Consider the following 14603-nt stretch of genomic DNA (forward strand, 5'->3'; position numbering starts at 1 on the left):
TCCACCTGATACCTTGGAAGATCTGCGAGGACGAATCATTAATGTATGTCGCGAAGTAACACCGCAAGTGCTCCAGAATGTTCGACAACGGTTTGAAGACAACCTGTATCATTGTATGCAAGTTGGCGGACAACATTTTCAGCATTTACTTGACTAATACCGTAAGTTTTGAAGTAAAATTAAATCGATTTTCGCATTTCTCGTCAAAAATATTGTTCGTATTTTCAAAGCTGCATATTTTCTAAAATAATGAATCGATTTTCAAAAAGTAAGAATCGATGTATAGAGAATTAAAAGCCCTTTCTAATAACCCCCCACTTGACCCCCATTCCCATTTGAAAAAATTTAGGGGATAGCACCCCCACTTAGGGGGTTGAAGATTTTGGTATGCTTTTTGAGCCAAAAGTTGTCTCCCTCAGAAACAAATTTGACCTGTTTTTGGATTTTGCCGAAAAGTTCTTTACTACCCTGTAATGCCTTGCGGTACGTTTTCGATGGGCTACCCTGTATTTCACAGATGATTGCGCTTATGCACTTTGAACCTACAATGACATATTCTGCTGTTTTTAAAGCCGTTTCGATCCATTTTAAGCTATTTTAACGTATGATGATGCAACCTAAAATTATTGTTATAACCTAACCTAACAATAGTGGCTCCTTTGACAGGTTTCTATGTTGTAACCTAATATAAGGAAGGGATCTAAGCCATGTCCAACATAATTCATGAGGTCCACTATAAGCCTAAAGTAGTTAATTCAAAATGGAAAGAGGATTAACATCGAAAAATAAAAATTTCAAAAAGTTTAGGTTTTCGACTGGAGTAAGAAATGAATCGCGCAAATCTGTACGAGAAACAGAGATATACACTGGCTAAGATCGGACTCTTCTCGCGTTACGATCGATGTTTATTTCTTCAACCGCAATAACAACTCTGTTCTTGTCGTGCTTACTATTTTCAGCATTGTAAACAAGGACTATAAATGAGAAGCGAAGTAACCTCAACCCTCCAAATTAAGAAGTAAATTATCTTTAAAAATTGCCTTGATAACCATGAAAACCATAATTTATTCTATGAAAGACTGGATCAAGGAAAAAATCTTAATTATGTCCACGGATAAATAAATATTTATATAAATTCGTGTAAAATCGTTTATAACATAATTACACATCTCTATTTATAAAGGCTATTTGTTTGTCTTGATATAAATCCCACACACATTCTACAGTAATCAGTACAACAATACAAGAGCAGCGATGTTTCGTGTAATATTATCCACGCTTTGTTTCACCTTCGGCATCTTTATCACCGTAAAATGTAAGTAGCACAATTACAACAATTAAAAATAGTTCCTTGTTTATAAAAATAGCACAAATAATAATAAACTGGATCTGTGTAGTTAGTTGCAATAGGTACAGTAACTTTTTAGAAATTGCAAATGGCTTAACATGTGCTTTAAAAGAGAATATCATGCAAAATTTTTGTTTCAAAACTTTCTAATATAGGGTCTAGATCCCAATTATTTTGAATAAAGCTACTGTATGCTCTAAAATTATTGTAATACAGCATGTTTAGGCAAATAACTATCTTAGTGTTTATTTAATGTGTCGTAGAGAAGGCTGTAATGTTCTTGACAAAAATATTTTATTTCTGTCCAATTATATTACTCACAGAAAAAATATTTTGTTTTAAAACGTCTCATCACATATGCGTGCCAGATTCCAGAAATGTACCCCTTTCTTCAAGTTCTTTGCCTAAAAGTACGACACTGGAGAAAAAAAAATTATTGCTTGGTTCACAGTTTGGGGACATTGCAAGGAAATATTTAAAAAATCTAATCATTTGATCAGTTCTGTGTTACAAAAAAGTTTCTATAAACATCTGTTCAAGATTGCTTTTCTTTCGATATACAGAGTAGAAAATCAATATCTTTTTGAATTAGCAATATATTGTTTGGTATCTTTTTTCAAATAAAGAAGAAGTCAATTTCGTAAGTACCCAGTTCTTAAATTTAAGGAAAATTTTCGACTGACTCACATGAAATTGTAAAAAAGGAACTGTATTTTTATGTTTTTTTTAAATAGCAGCATACCTTTACTATTTTCATATTCCCAGAGTTTTCATTGTGTTATTGTAAATAATATAAGTCAAATACATTCAAAGTAAGTTATGACGTTCCGCAGGGCTCCGCTTTGGGTCCTTTACTTTTTTAATTTATGTAAATGACCTGACATTTATGACAGTAATATTTTAGGTATACTTTTCACAGCTGGCTCCAGTGTTATTACAGCAAATTTATCTGTTTTACTTAACTTTGCGGCAGTCGTTAGAAACGATCGTTTCTTTCAGTAATAAAATGACTGTTAATACGTTTAAGACTGAAACAACGATTTTCAGCCTTTGTAAGTCAGATTTCTTGCCGTTTATATGGTTCCAAAGCTACCGTGGAGTCTTCATACTGATTATATTTGTAAAAAAGTTTCAAAGCTACTATTTCTTCTCCGAAGCTTACTAAACAAAGTTGCCTAACTTTAAAAACTGAAAACAATTTGCACAATTTTTTGGCAATAAGGATCAATTTCATACTTATAATACCAGTCGAAAACATTACCTTTATTCTAGGTATTTTAGACTCTAGAAAATAGGAAAAGGGACATATTATTTCGGAATATAATTTTTCAGTATAGTACCTTCACATCTGAGAATTGTAAACAGTAAATAATTTAAAACCAACATTAAAAAGTGTCACATTTTTATGAATTTTTGAATGCAAATTTTCATGATTTTCAAGATTAGTCTGTAAATTAACTAGCATATTAGTCTTTTATTGTTATTTTAAGGAAGTATATCGGGTTTACTCAAATACACAGATCTAGATTTTGAGATATTGTTGTTGAAAGTTGTTCATTTTAACATAGGTTTATATGGCGAAGATGGACGGTGCGGCTCTTTTTTTGCCCATAACTGAGAAAAAAATGTAGAAATTGTGAAACAAAACTTTTCCATAGATAGTACACAGTATTATCTTATTTTTGATGTAAAACTAATGTAAGTTTTGAACATAGTACAGCTGTATTAATTAGAAACAGAAACCAATAATTGCATTTCTGTCTGACTTGAGGATTAATGTGGCAACGTCGCAATCAGCTGACAGCAAGGAGGGAATACATTTGAAAGACTTGATAAAAACGAAATTGATTTCAAACATATACATTTTTCCTAAATCCCATGTACATTGTTATCAACAATAAATTATCCACAACAGATGATTTTTTGTAATGTTTTTAAAAAACTAGATTAATTAAAAAAGACTAGGAAGCTGTGATATATTTATTGGAATAAAAAATACAGTTGATAAATCCTTTTAATATATTTAATGGTTTATAAAAACATCGTAATCATTACCCAGCAATATTTAGGGTTACATAAAGTTTTCTTTACTTGATTAATATAATTAGTAATACTTGAGATAAAAGCATTTGTACGGAATAACAAAGGAACATAAATATTTCTCAGCAAACTTTATATCTAAAAAATTAGTTATAGTTGCAAAACTTTTGTAACATTACTAAAATAGAGATTAAAAACACGAACAGTGAGTAATAATGTAATTTCTATCACAGAACCTTCAAAATTGCATCCAACATTTTCTTTGACTTGGACGAGAGATGGGCGCGAGTGTCATTTCATTTCTTTAGAACTAAATTAACATAATTCTCGTTGTTTTACCAGTTCACATGATTTACGGATTTTAAATAAAGGATACAAATCTTCGCGAGGATAATACGATATATTTGCTATATATAATAATTATATTGTACATAGTTTACACACAATACATTTTTGAACGCGTACGCATCTTTACCCGAATTTGACGCGCAATATCTCCGATGTCCGAGGTCTGTAGGTTCGCAGTGTGTACAACTGCTAGTCAATTATTAGCGCTGTTGCCACATCTACATAGTCTTTATGCGTTCATTAAATATAATTTAAAACTACTTAAATATGATATTTTTATGTTGTTAATTAGTCAACATGTATGCTATGTGCATATGAGTAGATTTCTTTGCTATATAGATAATGTTTATCGTGAATAATTTCAATAGAATTTAATTTTTTCAAATTGGCAGCGGGTTTTAGTCCCATAAGAAAAGCATAGGACCCCTCTGCGCTCCTCACTTCCCTCGGACCCCGATATACCTCCTTAATATGTATTTTGTCTTTATTTCTATTTTTTTATCTTTATTTTATAAAGTGTGTCTTTATTAACTGTGTACCTTTTATTCAATCAATTTTTTTTAGATGTGTGTAAACACTTTTATGTATTTAACATGAATTTTAAGAGAACAAAAGAACGAATAAACCCACGAACCAATAAATAATTATACATGTAAACAAACAGACAGATAAACCAACGAATGAACGAACCAACGAACCAACAAACAAACAAACCAACGAATGAACGAAGAAACAAACCAACGAACAAAAGATCAAACAAACAAACGAACCAATAAACAAACGAACCAACAAATAAACGAAACAATAAAATTAACAAACAAGAAAATAAACAAACAAACCAACCGAACGAACGAATCATTATCTCGAAAACGGTGCATTCTAATGCATTAAGAACGCATTTTTATAAAGCCTCTTCAAATTTAAAATATTTTTTTGTAATTTAAAACTAATTGTAAGCGTTCCCGAATATATTCTATTACGTTTATATAGTTTTCTTTTATTAATTGCGACAAAAAATGCGTTACTAAAGTTTCACCAAGCTTTTTAGTTACACCCTATATTTTGATGGGAATATGTTCTTTAAATGATTTTTAAGCAACTAATGTGTGTGCAAATGCGTTCGTGATCGATAAACCACATTCACTCATTCTTTAATGGCAAATATATGGCCTAAAAACATTATTATTATTGCTTTTGCTATACTAAATTGCAAATACCTATATCAAATAGGNCGCTAGTCAATTATTAGCGCTGTTGCCACATCTACATAGTCTTTATGCGTTCATTAAATATAATTTAAAACTACTTAAATATGATATTTTTATGTTGTTAATTAGTCAATATGTATGCTATATGCATATGAGTAGATTTCTTTGCTATATGTATAGATAATGTTTATCGCAAATAATTTCAATAGAATTTAATTTTTTCAAATTGGCAGTGGACTTTAGTCCCATAAGAAAAGCATAGTACCCCCCCTGCTCACTTCCCTCGGACCCCGATATACCTCCTCAATATGTATTTTGTCTTTATTTCTATTTTTTATCTTTATTTTGTAAAGTGTGTCTTTATTAACTGTATACCTTTTATGTAATCAATTTTTTTTAGATGTGTGTAAACACTTTTATGTATTTAACATGAATTTTAAGAGAACAAAAGAACCAACAAATAAACAAAACAATAAAATTAACAAACAAGAAAATAAACAAATAAACCAACCGAACGAACGAATCATTATTTCGAAAACGGGGCATTCTAATGCATCAAGAACGCATTTTTATAAAGTCTCTTCAAATTTAAAATATTTTTTTTTTGTAATTTAAAACTAATTGTAAGCGTTCCCGAATATATTCTATTACGTTTATATAGTTTTCTTTTATTAATTGCGACAAAAAATGCGTTACTAAAGTTTCACCAAGCTTTTTAGTTACACCCTATATTTTGATGGGAATATGTTCTTTAAATGATTTTTAAGCAACTAATGTATGTGCAAATGCGTTCGTGATCGATAAACCACATTCACTCATTCTTTAATGGCAAATATATGGCCTAAAAACATTATTATTATTGCTTTTGCTATACTAAATTGCATATACCTATATCAAATAGGTACTTTCCAAAGCAACACTTTTACAATCGACAGCGTGGTTCTTAGTGATGATTTTTATAACTGAATTATGGACATATTTTATATTTTACTTGAAAATTTTCTTTACACTTTGTAAGTAGCGCTGTTGGTTGATATTTCTTGCGTTATACGTAACAAACTCGATTTTTTAAACACACAAATAAATTTTGCTTTCAATTAAATTAAATCAAGTGCCTTAAACCTGATTGAGAAGTATTTTTGTTTATAATTTTTGTTTTCCAGCTGAGAAAAGTTGCGACACCTTAGGCACTCTCATCTATGAAGATTTGGGCTGTAGGCCAGTGAAGAAAGATGGCAGGGGTTGCGCTATACAGTACGAATGCGACGATTTTACCCAGAAAAACGATTCTTGTTTGTTCAGAGGGAAAACTTACGCACTAAATGAACAAATCAGAAATGAACTAACTTATGGGTCTTGCAGTGTGGGATGTTTCTGCGAAAATCACTCAGGGTAAGATTTTAAACTTTTCTAATGTCCCTCGTATATTACATTAAGTGTATTTCCAATTTTTTAAGAACAGTGGCGGCTCGTGATTTTTTCCAATGGGGGAAAGGGGTGGCAATTTGTTCCTAGTCAGTCTATTTACTTTTAGAATTATAAATTCATGTTTTTTTTCTTTAAATAGAAAGTATGTATTTATATATTTTTATTAAAATACCTGTTGCTGTCGAGATCATCGACATTAATATGTTTTTTGTATTAAGAGGGCTCTATAGCTAATAGGCAACCAGCAATACATTTTTATAAATTTTATTACAGTTTATACAAATATGAATTAATGCACAAATAACAGACTTTCCCCCATTTTAACGCAGATTTTCTATAAAATGGACTTAGTTTGAAGCTTAAATTACTTTTTGTTGTAAAGAAATTTGTAATTTGCTGCTTTCGAATAAGTAAATTACAAATTTCTTTACAACAAAAAGTAATTTGAGTTTTAAAGTAACTCCATTTTATAGAAAATCTGCGTTAGAATGGAGGAAAGTCGGTTGTTTGTACATATATCTATCTAACCTAGCAAATACCTAAATTAACAAACACACACATTTATGTGTGAGCACTCACTACCTTGTCTATATCAACGAGGCGTCACTGGCCAAATCCTTACCGTTAAACAGTAACGAACTTATTACAATGTTGTCCAACATAGTTCTTAATTTCGCTATCTGTCCAGATGGTTCTGTAGATGGAGACATTGAATATAAAAAAATGTTTTAAACAAAACAGTATCGTAATCTTCCATTGACCTATACTAATGGCTGGATATTTTTAGACCTCCAAAGTTTATGTGTGCGGTACTAGATTGTCCTGAATGGCTGGGTTCTCCTATTAAGCCTGGTTGCTACAGAAAATTCGAACTGGATAAATGTTGTTCCGTAGGGATGAACTGTCGTAAGTATAGCGGAATGCGAAATTTTTCTCACTTATAATTACGAGTAAGAGGTTTTTATTTTACTGGACAAATTTGTGTTGTTTAATGAGAAACTGTTACCCAGCGATTAGATGAGAAAAACTCAACTATTAAAAAAATTAAATTAAATTAAACATATCACTACAAACTTTATTTATGAAATACTAAAAATAAATACATTTTGTGTAATTATTAAACACGCAGTTTTTGAAATTTATACGAGGAATACTAATATCGCTACGGGTGCCACAGCTAATCATTTCTGTAGTACCTAGATGTTGAAGTTTGTTCTTCTTCCAAACGAATCGATTGAATAATGTTCGAATGATGCTCTTTGTCAACTTGTAAGTTTGGTTTTATTGATGATGAATAGCTGTGTCCTGTTATTTTCATTAGAGCTTGTTCTTCAATTTCGCTTTTACTTAATTCGTTAATAGTACAGTCATTGCAGCTTTTCACCTCCGAATTCTTTGAAACTGAACCGATGGACTTGAAATTTGGCAGATAGTTAGAGAAAAGGTCAATGAACATTAGTGATATAGCGCCGATTGACGCTTCCACCCTGTTGGGGGTTGACACCCCTTCTCGGAAAATCGATAGAGAATCAAAATTTGAGCAAAAAATATTCGAAGAATTTTTTCGAGAAATCAATAGTTTTTTAGTTATTCACGATTGAAAACTTGGAATTTTGAGTGAAAAAATCACACTTTNACTTTCAGCAGCTGCTTTAATTTATTGTTATAACAAGGAGGGGGACACTTTCCGCAGCTCCTTTAATTGTTTGTTATTGTTATCACGATTATTCTTTAAAATAAAGTTATATAGTCATTAACGTTATTGAAACTGACAGCTGCTATACAGCTCGTTGAGAAATGAGGTTAAGTTGGTCGCTATAAGCTACTCCCTACGTCCAATGTGTCAGAGCCAACTTCAACCACGTTTTTATTTGAACGCTCGTTATATAAATTAAATTGCCACTAGAATTATACCTTCCTTAAAACAATATCTAATATTTATGTATTAGATGTCTTGTTTTTAGCTATAATTGATCACATTAGACAGTGATTGACTCAAAATTCAAACCCACGGAGAATTATTTAATATTTATGTATTTTTAAGCCCTCTCTCAGGTCATTGCTTCCTCCATAAAGAAAATGTTTACTAATATTTCGTTATGTATTTAAAATATTGTAAACAACAATTTTCGTGGACTGAACTGATAAACTGAGAATATAAAAATCAACAAGTTTTGAATGATTTTAGCTTCGGAAAGCAACCCACTAGCAGAATGCTCCGTAGATGGAAACGTATACAAAGAGGGTGAAAAGTTCTACCCAAAAAATACTTGTCTTAAATGTGTTTGCGGTAAAGACTGGAAGGGACGTTTCGAACAACCATTCTGCCAGAGGTCTTTGTGCAATTCTCAGATAAACAGAGAAGAGGAGCTGCACAAAAAGTGTGCACATGTTTATTTCAGTAAAGAGGTGCTTTGTTGTCCGGACACTTGGGTTTGTCGTAAGTAAATATTAATTATTTTTAGAACATTTTTTTCTTCGTCAAACACCTTACATGCTAGAAAGTAAATTGATTGCTCAGTCAGGTATTACAACAAAGAAAGTTGTAGATAGAGGTTACTTGGTGACCTTGGATTTGACCGTGACCTTAAGTTTCAAGGTCGAACCAAGGCAACATGAAAATATTAAATGGAATACTCTCTAATCTTTTATGCTTGCAATCCATAGAGCGTCAAATTTTGTGTCAGAATATGGGAACAGAAAGATTTTCCGGTATGTCCTTGAAAGACATTTGGAGGTTAACTAATTTTTTTTCTAAATAATTACTACTTCTAATACTCCATATGATATTAAATTGACATTAGTTTGACCTTGCAACTTGTGAAGGACACAGGAAGGTCAACTCCAAGGTCATACAAAATCCTACAAATTTAGCTTGAAACTGACCCCATATTCGGATGTAAATTTTAATGGTCTTTCGATAGCTGTCATAAAAAAATGGGTATTTCATTTAAGATTTTCAAGTTGGCATTGGCTTAACCTTGAAACAGAAGGTTACGGTCGAATTCAAGGTCACCAACGTATTAGTTATATGGTAAGACACCCTGTATATTTTATAATTAGTATCTTTAATTTATTTTTTTGCACTACGATATTTTTATGGATCCATCATACACTACACTTGTTGAATTCTTATTTATTTTATTCCAATATGATTGGTCCAACTCTCCCCCACGAAAAAGACGATAGTAAATAAAAAATTAAGTATCAGACCGTTACATATCATCAACAAGCTTTTTTTTTTGTTTGCTCTTGCGATAATGTCATAGTTTGTATTCGATTGAGAAGTTTTCGTGTCTATACCTACCAAATCTGACGATTTTATATTTTTGTTTACTGTTTTTTTTTTTCGTAAGTAAAAGGTCTATTGGACCAATTATCTTGGAACCAAGGTGATTGATTTCAAGGTTATAACTTTGTAATATATATATTATATTCACGTTTTAGTCCGTGTTTGGGGACAATTTGATTTATAAACCGTTGAGTTCTGATGACTTTGACTTTTTTTTACATCTCCCATACTATTCCATGCAGATCTATCAAACTTATGTAACTATAATTCAGAGAAAGCGTTCTAACAGAATATGTAATAATTTACAGGGTGTTCCATTTCAATAGCTGTAGGTTTGGATCACATTTATTATAATAATATTTATTATTTTTTAGAAAACATTATTACAAAATTTTGAAAAATGTTCTTTCTTCCTTAAAGAAGACGTAATGACTAAAATAACCCTTTTGTCAAAATATTATATAACACAACAAATAAATCTACATAAGAAATTCTTGCTAACACTAACGGTTACTAATATTACAAAACAAACCGTATATCTTTGTTTTAGCTTCTCCATCTGACCAAATCACCAAAATTAACAACAACGTCGAATCGAACTCAGGTAAGAAAACCGCTTGATAAAATAATTACATACCAACAAATCATTATGGCTCTCTTAAACGTGTGACATTAACAACTTTTTTAAATACCTAAATATTAAATCGTTTCAAGATAAAGACTTAAAGAGGCGTAAATTATGTTTCCGTGCTGTCTTTCGTTTTAATGATTTAATTTTTTTAATTCCAGACCTCTCCTGTGTATTTGGATCTAAAACGTTAAAACTTGGGGAAGGATTCCAAACGAAGGTCAGTTATTTCGGCCCAGAAAGAGATGTCCAGTGTGAATGTGTTGTACCACCCTTACTGACGTGCAAGGAAGTGTAGAAGTTCAAAATTTAGTCTCGGAATTGTACGCTAGATCGAAACTTTTAATTATTATATTAATTATGTTAGTTTTGTTGCTTAGATACTAATACTATTTTTTTTTAAATATTTTTCTAAGTTGTAATTGAAGTATTGAAGTTTGAAAGTAATAAATAGCTTGTTACCTCCCATTATATTAATTCTTTTATCAGTACCCCATAGACCACCTAGACTGGCTTATAGAGCGACTTTGGTGAAAACACTTTGGAGCCTGATTTGGAGCCCAGCGTTCAGTCGTGTCCTAGCATTTGACGTGTACGCATCGCTGTGATTTCGATAATTAGACGTTTTATCATATTGTAAAACATTGTATAAATAGAAGTGACCGAGTTGGTGAAGACAGGCGAAAAGTTTCCTTCTTTAGGTAAGTAAAATAAAGGAATATATAAAAGGTAAATATGTACGCCATTTTTCGGTTAACGTCACAAGTATTCAGGGTTAGCTCTATAATTTTGTTCGCCCACATAGTGTAGTGATTAACGTGATATTGTTATTATAAAATAATGAATGAATTACTGTAAAATATTTTTAGTAATTATTTATATGTATGAGTCTTAAATTTTTATGAAATTTTACCAATTCCCGTCATTTCGAGATAGCTGAAAATTAATTAAATATTTTTTCAATTAAAAAATTCGCAAACAAAACTAATTTCAGATTCAGTATTTGTAGTCAATTAATTTTTATTAAAGTTCGTGGTTGTTTGACATATCCATCTCGAGATGTCGTAGTAATATGCTAAGAAACAGAAAAATTAATAAAAATTTTAAATAATGATGAAAGCTGAACACCTAGGCTACAGAAAAATAAAATTGTTTATCATGTATTAAAAAACTTTCTGAATGTGAACATATTTGAAAATTTGCATGAACATCAATTTGATAATTTGCCTAACAATTGTAATCATTTAATAGAACTTGTAAGGGCTGAATATGAAAAGTATATCGATGTACGAATAAATCATGAAGTCAAATTATTTAATTCGGTAAAATCTACGAAAAGACAAATATTAAATAAATTAATATTATTTAGAGGATAATAAATATATTTAAATTATTTTGTAGTTTTATTTAATATGACACTAAAATATACTATTTTCTGAATTACAAACTTAAAATTGAATATTTGTCATAAGATGCAATATAATGTTTAGTATGTAATAAAAATATTACTTAATCCGGATCTGCTTAAAGATGCGCGCGATCAGATTGCCTTCCACACTCCACTTCCCCGGATTTTGCATTCACTGGTACCCGTGCATTGGAATTAGATACGGCCAGTCTAGGTGGTCTGTGCAGTATCCAAAATGTTCGTATGTTTATTTAACTTCTAGATGACTTATAATACATTTTAGAACAAGGCAATAATCTCTAAAATGTTTTTGTTGCTCGAAACGTATTAAGAAGGTACTAAAATAGAAAAATATGTTTTAGAAACTTTCATCAAATAATATTATAAATCAACAACTCGCCAAACTTGAATATTTATTATACAAAAATATTGAATTACTGAACCTGACAGTTCCCCTATGAAGTATATTTCCCATAAAAAACTTGTTTTTGTCCCGAGAACATCGTAGAGAAGTCATTAAACTATACAATCTTTTTAAAACTATTTTGTGGACTCAAAACTTAACAAAATTATTGTATTGTAATTTATAGACGAGATAGATACGATTTGGAGAATGGAAGAAAATGGTTAGCAAACTTGTTATATTAGTTGAAGTGAAGTAAAAGCTTCAGTAAATTAACAATATCCCATTATTTTTTTATTCACAAGGCAAAGCAAATAGGTTTTAAAATCTCCAGTGGGCCAAGTTTGAAACACTCACATCTTTAGTTAAAATGTAATGCATTTTGTCTAAATTGTATTTGTATTAGTGGACTTTTTCCACAAAATCGCTTTCAACAAAATTTCCAATGAAGCTATAACATGTACAAAACAGCACTAAAGATGCCATACACTAGCACTCCTACGAATCCCAGTGGACCAAGTTCCCCAAGCTTGCAAGTACTCCACAGAGACCTGGAATATAAACTATAGACACCAGAGTCACAGTCTCACAGTGCTACTAATAAAACATGGAAAAATAATTCAAAGGATCAGTTAAAACCCTTAAATTTTGAACTTCTAAACACAAGTGCAGTGTATCTGTTTGTCTCCAGACTCAAAAATATCTTGCTAAAACTGCCTACGAACTCGATGTCATTGGAGGAAGAACGAGAAGTTCCCCGTCATCTACCCCTGACGTTCTCTACGGATAACGTCAAGGAGGAGGCAGACGACTAATCTCCCAGCACCGCAGATAAAAAGGGATCCAGACCAGATGGTACCATTCGACACCACGCAAATGATTAAGAACGATGGTGAGAGACCACTCCGGTGCCTAACAGAATCACAGACTTGTGGCTCAGCCCAATGCTCTAACGCCTGAAATGTCCTTCATTATAGCCATTCTTCTCTATCGCATGGATTTCTATGTCTTACTTTATCGCTCTCACGTAACGGCAGATGGACCATCGGTACTTTCCGAACCTGTATATATTTTCCTCTTCATACTGGCTTGAACTTCTGTCAGCATACATAAAAAATAATTTGTCCTGACTCCTGACCCAAGAAGATCTTTGTGCCCCCAGGAAGACTACGAGTCAACATAAAGTATTGTTTGTACATAAACAGAGGAAACACAATTTTCTCCCTTTTCGATGAGCTTCTTTTTTTCGAAGTACACAAAAATTGCACTAATACTAACTGGTCTTTTGGCATGACAGACAATATATCAAAAATTGTTACAAAACTTAGAAGAAAGCAAGAGATCACAAAGTTGGCATACACGTAACCATAACCAAACTTTTCTTGAATGATATCCTGTTCGCTTAGGTACATGAAATTATCTCTAATACGTATGCTCAGTAACACTGGTATGATTTTAATTTATTAACTACTATAAAAGTCAATATTCTATTAATTTAAATATACATGGTGTTTCAGAAAGACTTCCCGAAATACAGGGGGTGGTCTTATGAGCTGTATGCCTATCTCCTCTTGTTTTCGAGATACAGAGCGACAAAATCAAATTTTTTAAATAGAATTTTTACAAAAATTTCCAAACGGTGCGAAATATTTTTATGAAATTTGGTATTCCGGAGTTTTTAAGGATAGTAAGGATTAGTAATATTTTAAACTCTAATTAACCTTATATCTAAATTTTAGTGATTGTTAGTGACTGTAGTTAGTAATGACACAAGCCTACTTTAAGAAATGTCACTTATTTTATACACCGTAATATTTGTATGAGTTTAATTAAAAGCCTCTTTTTCGAAAACCGTCCACATTAGGAAGTTCTAACAAGAGTAAATTTTTTTAGAAAATAAAATTGTACATTAGAAATTGGAGCCCGGATGGTAAAAAACCTAACCTTAAAAAAATTAGAACTTAAAATGTAATAGGAATGTAGCTTAACTAGCGCCCTCCATGAAATATCCAAAAAATAATTAGACCAGTTTATTTGGCATCCTTAAAATCCCCGGAATACCAAATTTCATAAAAATATTTCGCACCGTTTGGAAATTTTCGTAAAAATTCTATTTAAAAAAATGTATTTTGTCGCTCTGTACCTCGAAGAAAAGGTCTATTTAGCTGTCCAACGTAAGCCTAAAGTAGTTAACTCAAAATGGAAAGAGGATTAACATAATATTTTGAAACATTTTTAAAACTTACCCATGTATCAGCGTACCCACCTCCAAATATAATACTTTTAAATGCTGATAATTTCCGATTAATTACATAATTTGATAAGTTATCTATTATTGTATAGTGCTGGTAAACTTTTTCCTACAATGATGGCTATAGGTAATGGGAAAGAAAGGCAGAAACAGAAAGAGTTATACAGGCTCTTCTCGATGTTTAGTTCTTCCTCTAAAAACCGCAATAACAGCTCTGTTTTTGTCTAGCTCACTATTCTCAGCATTGTA

General features: G+C 31.4%; 1 protein-coding gene across 1 annotated transcript; it reads left to right on the plus strand.

Annotated features, from left to right (window-relative positions):
* Positions 1 to 1207: 1207 nt before the first annotated feature.
* Positions 1208 to 10763, plus strand: LOC108917127. The gene is made up of 6 exons (XM_018723585.1): positions 1208 to 1315; positions 6108 to 6336; positions 7160 to 7278; positions 8561 to 8812; positions 10215 to 10268; positions 10454 to 10763. The coding sequence occupies exons 1-6, from the start codon at positions 1255 to 1257 to the stop codon at positions 10588 to 10590; spliced, it is 852 nt and encodes a 283-aa protein (XP_018579101.1). The 5' UTR covers positions 1208 to 1254; the 3' UTR covers positions 10591 to 10763.
* The last annotated feature ends 3840 nt before the right edge of the window (positions 10764 to 14603 follow it).

The sequence above is a fragment of the Anoplophora glabripennis genome, unplaced genomic scaffold (genome assembly GCF_000390285.2).
Source record: "Anoplophora glabripennis isolate ALB-LARVAE unplaced genomic scaffold, Agla_2.0 scaffold85, whole genome shotgun sequence".
NCBI lineage: Eukaryota > Metazoa > Arthropoda > Insecta > Coleoptera > Cerambycidae > Anoplophora > Anoplophora glabripennis.

Bases quoted from the DNA above. Each gene is read 5' to 3' on its own strand.
- LOC108917127 (XM_018723585.1), top strand. From the start codon at position 1,255: ATGTTTCGTGTAATATTATCCACGCTTTGTTTCACCTTCGGCATCTTT. The intron at 6,337-7,159 runs GTAAGATTTTAA...GGATATTTTTAG, and splicing joins TTCTGCGAAAATCACTCAGG to ACCTCCAAAGTTTATGTGTG. The intron at 10,269-10,453 runs GTAAGAAAACCG...TTTTAATTCCAG, and splicing joins CAACGTCGAATCGAACTCAG to ACCTCTCCTGTGTATTTGGA.